The sequence below is a fragment of the Artemia franciscana genome, chromosome 1 (genome assembly GCF_032884065.1).
Source record: "Artemia franciscana chromosome 1, ASM3288406v1, whole genome shotgun sequence".
Taxonomy (NCBI): Eukaryota; Metazoa; Arthropoda; class Branchiopoda; order Anostraca; family Artemiidae; genus Artemia; species Artemia franciscana.
In genome coordinates, this window is record NC_088863.1 from 9,244,201 (window position 1) to 9,260,316 (window position 16,116).

Consider the following 16,116-nt stretch of genomic DNA (forward strand, 5'->3'; position numbering starts at 1 on the left):
TTAAGCATTTTTCAAGACTACGCTTTTAGCTATTGACATTGCCAAAGACTTCATGTTTCTAAACTCTAAGTGTGGGTTCTTTTTAATGTTCTTTTTTCATCCTAAAACCTCTAACCAAGGCATTTTAGCTCTCATTGCAGTAAGATACTCGAAAAATTTTAGCTACTGAAAACAAAAGAAGTCGGCGACTAAATTTACTTGAAAAGCAAATTTCACTCCTGTGTGAACCGAGGGGTGAACATCTCTGTGAAGCTAAAGTTAAAACAAAGGAAGGCATGAAAATCTTGAAATATTTATTTATTATCGAAGCAAATGCTTGGATAGAATTATTATTTTCTATCAGGTTCGTAAAAATAAGTTAAATTTGTGCTAAGTGACCTTTCCTTATTCAAAATGGTGACACATAATATTTGCATGATTTATTTTCTTTTTCTTTTTCTCTCATTTTTCTTTATCAGATAACAGGGTGGCAAAGATAATATGAAACGAAGGTGACGTGGTAACGAAGTGTAAATAAGCAGTGACTCGGTTCAATAGTAATCAAAACTTTAAAAAACACGCTGGTTGGACATATCAAAACGTTTGGCTTAAATGCTTTAAGTTTAATGTTACCCATTAAAAGTTACAAGCCTGAGAAAATTTGCCTGAATTTTGAAAAGAGAGGAAAAATCCAAGACTCAAGGAATTAGTAAAATTCCTTGAAACCAAAACTTAAGGAAAATCAAATTATTTGATTCACCGTATTAGAGAGCCCCCCTGTTGAGTTCTCAAGATATCATCTGCGAAAATGTGGAATTTTGTACCTTTTTTGCCAGAAGAAAGATCATGGATACCTGTTTTTTATGACTTTTTATTGTACCAATAGTGAGGAGTAGATCGTTACGAAAAGCTTTCCAAATTAACCACAGCATTAAATGGTGTTCTCCAAGTAGAAAGAATTTTTTATTTATTTAGTTCACGGAACACTATTCCCAGTAAAAAGCATAATTATAATCGTTATAAGCTTAGTTTCGCTTTCTAACACTTAAAAAGTCATAATCTTTTTTTATGTCAGAGAAAACTTTCAGCTTCATGAAGCATTAAATGTTCTTCTGAGTTTATGACTAAATTCGTCTGTCGGGGAAGGTTTCATTTATGTCTAACATCAACAAAAAGAAACATCAACAAAGATGTAAATTAAGTTTATTTCCGCCAAACTTATTGAAAATGTGAATATTTTGGATAAAAAGAATTCACATTTTAGTGCTTCAGGCTCCTCTTTTTCCACCAATTCACCATCCAAGTATTCAATATCCAGTTTTTTACTTTTTGGTTTTTGATTATTTTGTACTTCTTTTCATTCTCTGAATGTTCAGGAGTCGATCGTTAAAGCAACTTTATCCAAATTGCAACAGCATTGACTGCATTTCTCCATAGAAAGAATTGTCTTTTTAATTTAGGTAGAGGTAACCCCAGTAAAAAGAATCTTAGCTACATCCATATTCGTGTGCTGTTTCTGGTCTTCTAACCATAAGTGTCAATGCTGCATAATATAATCTGCTACAATTTTTCTAAAAATCAACTTGCTAAACTTATAAAATGTTTGAATATCTAAAAGGTAACAAGTAAATTTTTTTGCAATTCTCATGTTTTTAAAAGTTATCGTGCCAGATTAAGGAACAAATGGAATATTTTAAGGACGCTCCTTCATTTTCGTTTGACTTATTACGCTTGGTATTTTGTACTTATATAGCTTCCTTATGTAAATTTGCACATGTCATAAATACTAAAAACGATCCGATCACTCTTGAGACGGAAAGGACGTCACTAACACAAAATTACGTCATTCATATGAATTTCTTTTCCTGGACTAAGGCTCTGAACGAATTTTCTCAAACTCCTGGCCTATCTAGATGGTTTTTTAGGTCAATTTCAGGATGCCAGTTTTTCCAAGAAAATATGGAGCCGTTTGCAAAAAAAATTCTAAGAGCTCTGAACGAATTTCCTCCAACTCCTGACCTATCTAGATGGTTTTTTAGGCCATAATATCTCAGCAGGACAATTTTTCTAAGAAAACATGGAGCCGTTCACGAGAAAAAATTTCTAAAAGACCATTGAGCAAAATGGCATGTTGTGTCAGACAACAACTTTAATTACTTATTGTTTTCTACTATATTCGAGAAGAAATCCCTACTTTGAATTTTAAACGCCAAATAAATAAATATAGAAGTAATTTATTCAAGAAAAATAATTAAAAAAATAATCAATATAGTTAATAATCCCTACATGGCTAAAGAGCCTGTAATATAAGAAAATACTAATGGAAAACATGCTTAGTTTGATTTTACAGGGGAAAAGATAACGTTTCTCTGGCTTAATCAGGAACTGAATTGATGAAAAATTTTAATTGCTGTTATATTCTATTGTTTGTTCTATCGCTGTTGTTGTTGCTTTGATTAAAAATAACAACGATTAACAATGATTAAAAATAACAACGAAGTACGGTATTTCACATCAACCCCATGCAAGAGTGCGAAGATTTTTGAGCAGCTCCTCATTTCAGGGTTGAATGGCTTGGATTCAAGATTCATGAATGCCCTGGGAGCCTCTGATGGCAACTGAGGATCTAAGATCTAAGGTAAGGCACTAAATGACTTGGCAAAGCAACTAAAATTGCTGAAATCGACAACTAAGCTGCCTTGACAAGCCTTCCGTGAACCCAGGCGATAATGTATATCTGAAGCTCACTATTTTCTATCAGGTTCGTAAAAAATAAGTTAGATAAATTCAAGAGACGTTTTCCTGTGTAAATAGCGGCACATATTATTAGGGCGATCAATTCTTTTTCTTTATCTTTTTTTTCTTTTTCAAAGAAAACCTAAAGGGCCAGCCCCCTCATATAAAGAATAATTTGTATTTGTTTTAAGTTCTAAGTTTCTCCTTACTTTCAGTTGAAAAAAAAAACTTTTTTTATATAATCAATAGACAACGCTTAGCGGTGTCTATAGTAAAAGGCCATATGGCTTCAATGTATTCTGTTTCTTTTCCCAAATGCGTGGTCGTTTAAATTTCTAAAGTGAAATTCGATTAGAAATCGAAAGTTATAGTGCCCTTTTTGAAAAGAAAAAATGACCTGTGGCCAACCAGCCTCCCCCTTCCCAACACTTTTTCCCAAATGCATCCGATCAAAATTTTGAGATAGTCATTTTGTTCAAAATGTGTCAAAGGTCAATAAAGATTTTTTAGGTGCTGATTATACCCGCATAGCCCCTGGGGCAAGGGCTGTAAGTAATGCAAGTGGCCCATTGACAACATATAATATTTTTTTTATAGGGAAAAGAAGCCATGTTTGATCCCGGGTCTCGAAAAAGGCCTAGGGTATTAAGGTTAGACTTTAGGAAATGTTGAAAGGAATGCCAAGCAATTAAAACAAACTGTGTACTTGCTTGTTGTCAAAAAAAATACCAACAATATCTAAGGAACGGCTAGGGGTATTAAGTTAAACATTTCCATGTATTTAGGGGATTTTGAAGAGAGAATGGAGGGCAGACAGTCCTCCTCCTTCCTTAGCCATTTTAGGTACCTCTTCGAAAGTTTGAGATCGTCCAAACTAGTCAAAATGTCTAATCTCTATGCTTCCAGGGATTCCTTGCTCCCATGACCCCGGGACAAGGATTGTGAATTATGGAATTTGCCCCTTGTTTACACGCTGAACTTATGATTAGGAAGAAGTGAAATAAATGATTCTGAGTTTATCCGAGAAGGCTAAGTGTATTAAACTGAAACTGTGGAGAATGTTGACGGGTAGGTTAAACTAAATCAAAGGCATTATGAGCATCCAAATTATCAAACGCGATGATCGTAAGAATGGCTTAGGGTGTTAAGTTGAATCTTTCAGGGCATTTGGTTAATAACTATGCCTTCTGGGATGGTATAACCCCTTACAGCTTTTGAAAAGGCTTCCGAACACAATCAAAACACACCGTGTACATTTTGTTTGCAAAAAGGGGGTATCAGCAGCATCTAAGGATTGGCTGGGAGTATTAAATTGAAACTTTCAGGGTATTTTGAAAGTGATCAGAGGGCAACCAGCCCCCTACCACCCATTTCAGCTGTCCCATCCCACCAATTCTGATCAAACTTCTGAAAGAGCAATTTTTCTCAAAATAGTCAAAAGGTGTAGCACCTATGACTCCAAAGATTCAATGCCCCCGTCCCCTTTGATCCCCCGAGGCAAGTATTGCATATTATTCAATTCGCCCGTCTTTACCTGCAGGATTTGTCATTACGATAAGGGAAATGTTTGATTCTCGATTTGCTCGGAAAGTCTAAGAGCATTGTTTACATTTAGAAGGCCTTAAGTGAAACTTAGTGGCATGCTAAACTAAATTAAAAGATACAATGTCCATTCAGTTTATCAGAAAAGCACATTGGCAATATCTCAGGCTCGGTTGAGAATATTAAGTATAAACTTTCAAGACATGTTGAGAGCAATCTTGAAAAGTGGTTGTAGGTCAACCAGTTCCCGTCCCAGTCACTTTTGGCTGCCCTTCTTCAAAAGACATAGGATCGAAATTTTGGAACAGGCATCTTGTTTAAATAGTTTAAAAGTCAAACAACTATGCCTCCGGGGTTGATAGAGCCACTAGAGACCCTGGGGAAAGTGTTTTTCAGAGTTCATAGTTTTAAAAGGGAAATACAATACTCTTATTCCCCCCTCAAAAAGCTCCATGGCCAGGGATACAGGGTTAGCTATGTAAGTTGTCCGTTTTTTATATATAAGGCTGCTTATTGGGAATTTTGAATCGAAATTTGGAATCGAATTTTGAATCGAATTTGGGAATTTGATCGAAATTTTGGAACAGCCATTTTGTTTAATAGTTTAAAAGTCAAACAACTTTGCCTCCGGGGTTGATAGAGCCACTAGAGACCCTGGGGAAAGTGTTTTTCAGAGTTTTAAAAGGGAAATATAATACTCTTATTCCCCCTCAAAAGGCTCCATGGCCAGGGATACAAGGTTAGCTATGTAAGTTGTCCGTTTTTTATATATAAGGCTGCTTATTGGGAATAGGTGGCATGTTTGATGTTTGAAACTTATTACATCATTTGCTCTTTACTGGAAACAAATTTATGACAAGCATTTTCTTTTGTATTAACAATATAAAAGAAAACTAAAAACGACACTGCAATAAAATTTTGAATTGCTAGGTTTTTGTAAATTGGTATCAATATATACTATGTACTCAGTTTATGCTCATTAGTTCTATTTAGTCATTTTTATTAGTACAGTTATTTTTGTTCATTTTTCGAATTTGTTTTAAAAAACAAAAGTACATTTTTCAAGATGCATATAGTCAAACAGTTCGTAGTAACGAAATGTAGTAAGGAGCAACCCGGCTTAATAGTAACCGAAACTCTAAAAAAACAGAATTTTTATAACAATAGTTACATCAAAAGAATTCCATTTTAATGTAGATTTTAAATATATAAGTTTCATTAAGTTTATACTTACCAATCAAATGTTACGAGCCTGAGAAATTTGCCATATTTTTGAAAATAGGGGGAAACACCCCTTTAATGTCATAGAATGTCAACGAAAATCATACCTCAAATTCAGCGTATCAGAGAACCCTACAGTAGATGTTTCAAGCTCCTATCTACAAAAATGTGGAATTTATGTATTTTTTTTCACCAGAAGGAAGATCACGGATGCGTGTTTATTTGTTTTTTTTTTGGCTTTTTTTCCAGGGGTGATCGTATCGATCTAGTGGTCCTAGAATGTTGCAAGAGGGCTCATTCTAACGGAAATGAAAAGTTCTAGTGCACTTTATAAGTGACCAAAAAATGGGAGGGCACCGAGGCCCCCTCCCACGCTCATTGTTTTCCCGGATCAAAAAAGTCACCGGATCAAAATTCCGAGATAGCCATTTTACTCAGCATAGTTGAAAAACCTATTAACTATGTCTTTGGGGACGACTTACTCCCCCACAGTCCCTGTGGGAGGGCCTGCAAGTTATAAACTTTGAGAAGTGTTTACATATAGTAATGGTTATTGGGAAATGTACAGCTGCTTTCAGAGAGATTTTTTTTTGTTGGAGGAGGGGTGAGGGGAGGGGATTATGTGGGGGGAAATTTCCATGGAGAAATTTTTCATGGGAGAAGAAAATTCCCATGAAGAACGGAGGATTTTTTAGCATTTTTTTTTAAACAATGAAAAATTAAATATGAAAAAGTTTGTTCAACTGAAAGAAAGGACCAGCATTAAAACTTTAAACGAACAGATATTATTGCGCATATGAGGGATTCACCTCCTCCTAATACCTCACTCTTTACACTAAAGTGATTTTATTAATTTCAACTATTTATTCTACGACCTTTGTGATTCAGGATCATTATTAAGGCATTCTGACAAAATTTAAGCTTTAGTGTAAAGAGCGAGGTATTGATGAGAGGTTGAACCCCCTCAAACGTAGTAAAAACATACGAATATAGAAGTTCGTTAAGTAAGTTAATTCGTAATTTACGCATATTTTTACAAATAAAAACGTTCGTAAAAAATTTAAAGTTCTAGTTACCTTTTTAAATAACCAAAAAATTGGAGGGTAACTGGGCCAACTCTCCCGCTCCTTTTTTCTTAAAATCGGCCAATCAAAACTATGAGAAAGCCATTTAGCCAAAAAAAATTAATATACAGATTTTCTTTTAGTTATTCATGCGTGGAGAGCCAAAATCAAAACAAGCATTAATTCAAAAATGCTCAAAATTAAATAAAAAAACGAGTTTTTTTAAATGAAAGTAAGGAGCGACATTAAAACTTGAAAAGAACAGAAACTACTCCGCACATGAAAGGGGCTGTTCCCTCCTTAACGCCCCGCTCTTTATGCCAAAGTTTTTCACTGTTTTAAAAAGTAGAGTTGAGAGAAAGAGTCAAACTTTAGCGTAAAGAGAGGGGCGTTGAGGAGGGTACAGCCCCTTTCATATACGAAGTAATTTCTGTTCGTTTTAAGGTTTAATGTCGCTCCTTATTTTCAGTTAAAAAAAACTTGTTTTTTATTTAATTTTCAGTAAGACGCAACTGAGGCAATAGGCTTTTATGGTTAAGGGAGGGGAATGGGAAAGGTAACCAAACTCCTGTTTGTACTAATTTTTCTTCTTTTTATGTTTGACTTAAATACTCAATTTAGTTCTTACTCGTTTTAAGATTTACGCATTCATCTATATTTGTACAGGTTATCCTTATGTTTTCTATGATTGTTTATTGTAAATTTTGCTCGTTTTGTTTTTCATTTATTGTTTAATACTAATTTTTTGTCGTTTTGAGTTTGGATTATTATAGTAATTTATTTCGGCTGGTATTAAGTTCAAAATAGCTCTTTACTTTTCTTCGAAAAACTTCGTTTTTGAAAAGTCTGTTTGTATATTAAATATTATGATGTGTGGATGTGAGTAATTGCTTGAGTTGTCAAAGAAACTATGTGATTAGTTTAGGTTGGATGAAACATGACAAGCTAGTAGCGAGTCGTGAGTTTCCTGAAAGCGTTGTAAGGTTAGGACAATTATTCAGGCTATCAAAGGAACACAAAAATGCATTTTCTATTTGTGTAATATTTTTATTTAGGCAGTGTGAAGTAACTAGACTGGAATCTTAGACAGAGTAATTAGATTGAAGTAATTAGATGGAGTCTTGGAGATTGGAGTCGACAGCCAAAATTTGAGAGGATTTACACACGGGGAAAATAAACTTTTCTTTCGTTCTGAGAAAAGATACAGTAAAAAAAAAAAAAAAAAAAAAAAAAAAAGAAAAAAAAAAAAGCAAAACTACGCAAACTATAGAACTATGCAGAGTGTTATCTACACTGTAAATGCATTATATTGCATTAATGTAAATTTACATATCTACTGACAATACGATTATTGTGTCATCTAGATAGTACAGCTACCATTGCGAACTAAACATTTACGTACCTACAAGCCAAGGAAGCCAGTATTTGGTATGCCGTCCTCCCATCTGCATGTCCCAGGGATGAACAAAAACTGAACACGCCAAGTCTGCCGCAGTCTGCAATTTGAAACAAGGTATAAGGTTATATATAATCCTCAAATCTATGCAAGACTGTGCTGCTTTCCTAGCGTGCCAAAGTTAATAACAAATAAAGTTATAAATCAAAAAGTTATAACAAAAAAAAGTTATAAAAAAAATAACAAAAGAACAAAAAACACAGCGAATTATTACCTTATTAATTAATATAAACATGTTTCAAAAATATGAAAGAAAATTAATTAGTAAAAAATAAACACTACCAACACTTTAATTTAATTAACATAATTTTTGCACCACACATAAAACCACATTCAAGCCTATAATAAAATACAGCAAGCATAACTAAGCCCAAGATACCTGAAAAAACCAGTAGGGCTTCCGACTTTTCTAAAAAAAAGTGTTAAGTGATAAAAGTGGATTTGAACCCCATCCCTTCGACAGAATTCAAACCCACTGCCTTCTGGTGACTAGGCAAGACTCAATTCTTTGGGCTTTGGCATCTTTATTTGCTTATGAAGAATTTGTTTATAGATATATACTACAGATTAGGCTCTATAAGATCAAAACTATCAAAATCAGCATGTCTGAGAGGCTTTAACTACAAAAATGTAAAAAAAATTGTATTTTTGCCAAGATGGACAGTTATAGGCCTATATACGAGTTTATTTGTTACTCTGTTTTTGTTTTTTTTTTCTTTTACTTTCTCAACAGGATTGTTTGTATCGAAAAAGTGGTCTAGGATATTGGAAGAAACGTTAATCGAACGAAAATCAAAAGCTGTAGTGTCATTTGCTGCAACAAAAGAACCATGTTCTGTTCAAGTTAATAATTTAAAAAACTTTTTCATAAGATAAGTTTTTCAAAGAAAAGTAAAGAGCCTTGTTAAGCAAAAAATGAGCAGAAATAAAGTCAAATAATCTTCAAGGCGTTAAGCTAAAACAATTCACTGTCAATAAATAAATAAAAATCCAAGCAACAGAAATTACATTAAATAACCGAGCCAAACTCAAAAGGAGCAAAATTTAACGTGAGAAGGGCTGATAAAAAAAAAAGGACAATGGATCGTAAGTTTCATCGACATATACTGATGTTTATTACTTAAATTTGGATAATTTATTATTTATGAGAAAATGTTATTTGCTATTTTCTGTTATCTGTTATTTGTTATCTTATAATGTTATTTGTTATTTGCAAGAAAAGTGGAAACATTTAAAACGTATTTTTTTCACTAAAGCGCAAATTATGTTCTGGTTTTATGTCTGGTCTGGTTTATTTCAAATTTTCCCTTAATACTGTAAATGGAGTAGTGTGGTAGTAGTAGTGATGGTAGTTGTAGCAGTTTTGGTAGCATGCAAATATTGCCTTTTTGCTCATCTCCCTTATCATTTTCTAGATTTTCTAAATTACCATACTTAGTTGTTCCTATGTTGCACCCTTTTGACAATCCGTATATACATAACGTGTTTTGATTTAGTTTAACACTCGTTAAATTTAGTTTAACGTCTTCTTGTAAAGTAAAGTTCAAACATCTATACCTTTCTCAATGACAAATACTGTATGTATACAATAAACTAGTTGTTTGACTTACAGCACTTTCTACTGAGGACTGTGGGGAGGTTGACATCCCCACAGATACAATTACAAGACCTTTCAACAATGCTGAACAAAATGGCTCTCTTAAAAATTTTACCGAATATGTTTTGGAGAATGATAAGCCTGGGGGTAGGGTCAGTGCTCTCCATTCACTTTTAACTCTTTAAAAGGGCACTAAAACTTCCGAATTCTAATTGAATGAGCTCCATCCGATCCGAAATTTATACGGCTACCCATTTCAAAAGAACCTTATATACCCTGGTCATAGCTTACCACCCTTGCCCATGGCTCTGGGGGATTGCGTCCACCCTAAAGACATTGTTATATGATTTTTCGACTATTGATAACAAAACGGGTACCTCACAATTTCTATCTAACTTGTTTTAGGAAAAGAGGATGCCAGGGGGAAGGGGCTAGTTTACTCTCCATCATATTTGACTCTTTGAAAGGGAACTAGAACTATACATTTGAAATCAAATGAGTCACTCCTAAAGATAAGACGACCACCCCTTTCATTGAAAACCTAATATACCCCTGGGGCATAACTTGCAACTATCGCCCCCAGGCTCTGGGGCTCTTTCCAGTCCAAAGGCCTTATTATATGATCTTTAGACTCTTTTTGAACAAATGGCTATTTCAACTTTTATCGGATGTTTTGTGGACATACGACATTGGGGGGTGGGTCTCCATAAAAACCTTATATACCCTCGGAAAACAACTTACAACCTTTGTGCTGAGGGTTGTGGGGTTCTTCCTCAAACATAATTTCCAGACCCTTCACCTACTCTCAACAAAATGGTTGTCTCAAAATTTTGGTTAGATGTTTTTTGGGAATTGATGGACGTGAGGAAAGGAGCTCATTGCCCTCCGATCACTTCTGACTATTAAAAAAGGCACTAGTTTTTTAATTTCAAATCAAGTGAGCCTTATTCGAAGTTTCTACGACAAAAGAATGCCTATCTGAAAATTTTAATCAGATCCATTTCGGGAAAACACGAGGTGTGAGGGGGGTAACCTTCCTCCAAACACTTTCAACCTTAAAAAGTGCACTAGTACTTCTGATTACTAATCCAACGAGCCCCTTTCCGATGTTTATGTCACTATCCCTTCTATAAAAAACCTTATATGCCCCCGGGGTATAACTTACAATGCTTGCCCTGAGGGATTTGTGCAGGGGGGATCTAATCCTCAAAGACACGATTTTCGGACCTTTTAACTACGCTGCACAACATGGCTATTTAAAAATTTTGATTTGATATGTTTGGAGAAATAGTGGGCGTGAGAGGGGGGTTAGTTGCGCTCCAATCATTTTCAACAATTAAAAGAGGCACTAACCCCTTTAATTTCCAATCGAATGAGCTTTCTTGAAACTTTCTACGACAACAGATGGCCATCTAAAAATTTCTATCAGATGCATTTCGGGAACATACGAGATGTGGGGGGAAGGGATATACACCATCCAATCACTCTGAATCTTAAAAAGTAGACTAGAACTTATGATTACCAATCCAATAAGCTTAATCTGAAGTTTATAAGGTCACCCTTTCAATATAGACCTTATTTGCCACCCAGGGAATAACTCAAAACTTTTGCCCTGAGGGCTGTGTGGGGGGAGACATGATCAAAGACATAATATCTGGACCTCTCAACAACGTTTAACAGAATGGCTATCTAAAAAAAATCATTGGATGTGATTGGGGAAATGGTGGGCCTGAGAATGGGGTTTGTTGCACTCAAATCATTTTCAACTATTAAAAGGGGCACTAACGCCTTCAATGTCCAATTGAATGAGCCTTCTTCGAAGTTTCTATGACAACAGATGGCCATCTCACAATTTCTATCAGATACATTTTGGGAATATACGAGGCATGGTGGGGAGGGGTTGTCATCCTCAAAGTAATAATTTTTGGACCTTTTAACTACGCCGAACAATATGCTATCTCATAATTTTTATTAGATGTGTTTGAGGAAATGGTGGGCTTAGGAAGGGGGTTTTGTTGCCCTCCAATGATTTTTGACTATTAAAGGGGGCACTAGTCCCTTCGATTTCCAATCAAATAAGCCTTTTTCGAAGTTTCTTCGACAACAAACGTTCATCTCAAAATTTCTATCACATGCATTCTGGGAAAATACGAGGTCTTGGGGTATCCATCCTCTAATCACTATGAACAAATTTTATAGACCTTCTGATTACCAATCCGATGAGCCTCCTCCAAAGTTTGTACGATCACCCTTTCTATATAAACCTTATGTGTCCCCAGGGCATAAATCACAACTCTCGCCCCAAGGACTGTCTTGGGGGGATGTCATCTCGAAGAAAAAATTTCCTAACCTTTCAAATACGCTGAACAAAGGGGCTATGACAAAATTTTGATTAAATTTGTTCGGGGAAATGGTGAGCATGAGAAGGGGGGGGGGGGGTAGTTGTCCTCATATAAATTTTGACTATTGCAAAGTGCAGTAACCCTTTCAATTTCTTGTCGAATGAGCCATTTTTGGACTTTCTACAATAACTCCTTTCCTACGAAGTGTCCTGGTCTATAAAAAAAAACACATTGTGCCCACATCGCTCTTTTCTTAGGCAGCGTTATTGCGCTGCCCATGACAAAAAATATGTCAACACAAGGTATTTGGTATTGGATAACTGAATTTTCGGTTATATGGGCTTGAGCACATTTTTTGCCAGGCTGCAGCTACTGCTGCAACCATGATATAATACTAACAAGTATACAGTATTTAATCATGGTTGCGGTGGGAGACGCAACCCTCAGAAGAACGAACTCTAGCAGTAGTAACCGAAAATTTTGCCCCGCATTTCGAAAAATATCGCTACAACCATGATTATATTCCCTGTCTCAAACAAACACGACGCGTAGGAAAAAGCCTTTCAGCATTTTCTTAGTTGGAAATAGCAAAGAATGAACCCAAGCAATTCAGGCAGCGCAGTTAATTAAACACGATCATACTCGATATAACATCATCTTGTATACGAAGATATAGTTTTTTGTCAAGAAATACATTTTATTTTTGATATCAATTTCTTTAAAGGACTTATATTAGCTATCTTCGCTGTTCAAGCAACCTGTTAGCAGTTGAAAGGGGACACGTCAGTGCTATCTATAGCAAAAAGTGATTTTCCTTGTTATTCAAGGCAGAGAACTGTAAGATTCCTTCATAAGGCTTCACGCTATGGCAATTCCAATAGTGATTTTTTTTTGTTTTTATCTTAGGCCAATTATTTTGGTTTTCAGGTATTTCGTAATGGTATCGCGTAAGGATTCATAAAAAAAAAATTTGCAATTAGAGGACATGTGACGATGAGCATGATCAATCGGATAAGAAGCAGATGCATGCGAATTTTCACAAGGTGGCGAATGTCCCCAAATATTTACAGCAAAAGTCATGGGGCAGGCGACATCAGGAATCACACTGAGTCACAAACGAAAATGTTGCGTAACGTACTCTACTGTTAGAAGAATCATCTAAATCACAATTTCACCCTAAATTGTGCAAGATGTTGAACGAATCCGAACAGCTAAAGCGAAAGGTATGAAAAAAATGTCTGAGCTGATAATGAACCTAAGATGAAGCATATCAAAATCTGCGGTAACAAAACAAGCGACAACAAGCATTACAAAAAATTAAAAAAGGAAAATATGGACAAAGAAATCTGCGGTTAAAAGACAAGCGACAACGAGGATCATATCTAATCGAAAACAAAATGTGGCACAAGAAGCAAGAGTCACAACGAGTTACAAACGTAATGCTGAAATATGTAACAAGATAATTAAAGTAAAAAAGGTTATTTGGGGAAAATCTGGAAAAGAAGCCACATTAATCTGCTGTTAAAAGACAAGTGACGGCAACAATCACACATATACAAGCCTGCCACTTCCTGAGAGCCAGAGACCGAGCGAAGCACGATCTCTGACACTATAATATAAAAACAAACGGAAGATGTATGTTGCTATTCAGTGTGCATCAGAAATATTGCCAAATTATCCCAAAATCCATATGAGTTTCAGTCCTTGGATGGATAAAATTGGTAAAGAAGAATTTAATTGATTTGATTGACTGTTCTTATTTTTTGTAGGACTACCTTGATTTCAAAAATCCAGTTCTGGCGTAATCAAAACTTTAATAACACCACAGTGCCTAACGTAAAACATATTTTCCAAGCTAAGCCTGAGTTTTCCGATTATCAATAAACCAATATTTATGCCTGGTAATATAAATTTTGCTTTGTCAGCAGTTTTAATCCGCTTCAAAGCGAGGTATAACTTTCCTAATAAGGTCAAAGGCCACTCGATCCTGGACTATTCTTTCAAGCCTCAGAAGCGTATCTATAGGAACTGTAGCTTTGATAAAAAAAAAACATTTTAATTAGGTCACATCCCTTCTAATAAATCCAATTGAGTCAGTAATTTTAGATTGTGTGTAAAAGAAGGAAGGCTTTTTAATTCTCAGACTCACTGGTTAGACTCACTGGTTGGGATTCATTAAAAGAAATAACAGGATGGCTAGCGATGTAGCTTTCGTGCTATGTGCGAGATCCCATATATCCCATAAAAAACATATCCGGGAGGAAAGACGTTAATGGGTTTGAACCCCTCTCCCCTCTTGATACGACCTTGCATTGGACATACTGTCATACATAGTATAAAAGTCACATCCCAGCCATCCAGTTTTTTTTCCTTTTCATAGACTTCGACCAGTCAGCCTAACTTGTTCCGGGATTAACAATTAATCCCCCCCGAATGTTTTTTCTGGCTCATAAAAAGTAGCAAAAAAGTATACAAACAATTATTGATGCATTTTTTTGTATGTGAGCGAAAACTTTGAGTTTTTGTTAGCGTTTTCCAAACACTTCGAAAAACGGATCAAAAATTTGTTTATATGCCTTTTACCACTATTTTACGAATCGCACAATATTTTGTGAGGAGTGGGGGGGGGGTTCAAAACTGGTCCCCCACGGCACGGCCTTGCTTATTAGCTATTCAATTGATAAAATCACCCCTGTGAAGAAGACAAAAAAAATGCATCATTGATCTGTCTTTTGGCAAAAATAGCAAAATTCCCCGTTTTTGCAGACAGGAGCTCGAAACTTCCAGAACAGGTTTCTCTGGTACAATGAATCTGATGGTGTGATTCCCATTTAGATTCCTTTACTTTTAGGGGGGTTTCCCCACTTTCAAATATCATCAAAAAAAATTTAGGCTCTTTCCTTTTGATGGGTTACACTAAAATTGACGGACCTTTTATATTTAGAATCAGAAAAATAAGATGATTCTTTTGGTTTATCTATTGATATTAAAATTCCTTTTTTTAGTTTCAGTTACTATTGAGCTGAGTCGTTCCTTACTTAGAGTTGGATTTTACTTTCTGTCTGATTTTACTTTCCAAAAAGATGAAGGGCATTCAGGCGGGCCTTTCAGAGAATGTTGTGGGGAGTGTTGAACTAAATCAAGATACCTATTATGTATATATAGATTGTCGAAAGGGAGTACCTCAGGAATGACTAAGTATATTAATTTAGAACTTTCAGGTTTTTATGATAAGGGCGAAATCAAAAAGGCAATATTTATGTACTGTCGCTACTGCTAGAATTAAATAAAAAAAAAGTTTTTTATCTGAAAGTAAGGAGCGACATTAAAACTTAAAACGAACAGAAATTACTTCGTATATGAAAGGGGCTGCTTCCTCATCAACGCCACGCTCTTTACGCTAAAGTTTTACTCTTTCTCTCAACTCTACTTTTTAAAACAGTAAAAAACTTTAGCGTAAAGAGCGGGGCGTTGACAAAACAAAGCAGGTATTTCGGCAAAACCTCCGCTAAGCCATCTTCGGTGATACAAAAAAAAAACATTGAAAAACTAATAAACTATAAAAAATAATGAACTATAAATAAGGTACAAAAAATTAACTTGTGTAAGTAACCTTTATGAAAGCGGAAAAAGTGATTGAAAATCAAAACAAATTAAACGAGTATAAAACAATAGGATTGCTTTTCCATTGGTACAATTTTTATTAACATGCAATATGTTTTCAAAATTAATTTGAAAACATTTTTTCACAAAACAAGTTCTTCAAAAAAAGCGGGGCGATTGGCTGAAAAATATGTTCGTTGTTGGTATTGTCTTTTTATTTTACATTTTTTTACATTACTTATTTTTTCCTCCGTAGAAAGGCTGAAAAGGAAAGACCAATTTTTACGGATGAAGTATGATAGATTGCCAAGAATTGTGGTTTTTGACCATCCATTTGGGGATAAACGAAAATCAGGTCTTTCTCGAGTGGAGTTGGAAGAGGTCATAAAAAAGGACTTAAACGAAATTGGATCTTCATGGGAAGGGCTAAAAACTGAAGCTTTGAATAAATGAGACGGCAATGGAGTTTCTAGAGCTGTGGTGGCCTCAGATGGCATAGTACAGCAAAGAATTACTGCTAGTAGTAGCACACTATTGCTCTAATATATTCCCAAACTCTAAGAATCAATTCTTTCA

At 35.2% G+C, this 16,116-nt stretch overlaps 1 protein-coding gene across 1 annotated transcript in view; it reads right to left on the reverse strand.

Annotated features, from left to right (window-relative positions):
- LOC136025168 (2-amino-3-carboxymuconate-6-semialdehyde decarboxylase-like) overlaps window positions 1-16,116 on the reverse strand; it is a 146,085-nt gene that overhangs the window by 49,148 nt on the left and 80,821 nt on the right. The window contains exon 4 of the mRNA XM_065700935.1: window positions 7,945-8,038. Within this exon, the coding sequence (XP_065557007.1) occupies window positions 7,945-8,038 (94 nt within the window). The remainder of the gene's footprint in view (window positions 1-7,944; window positions 8,039-16,116) is intronic.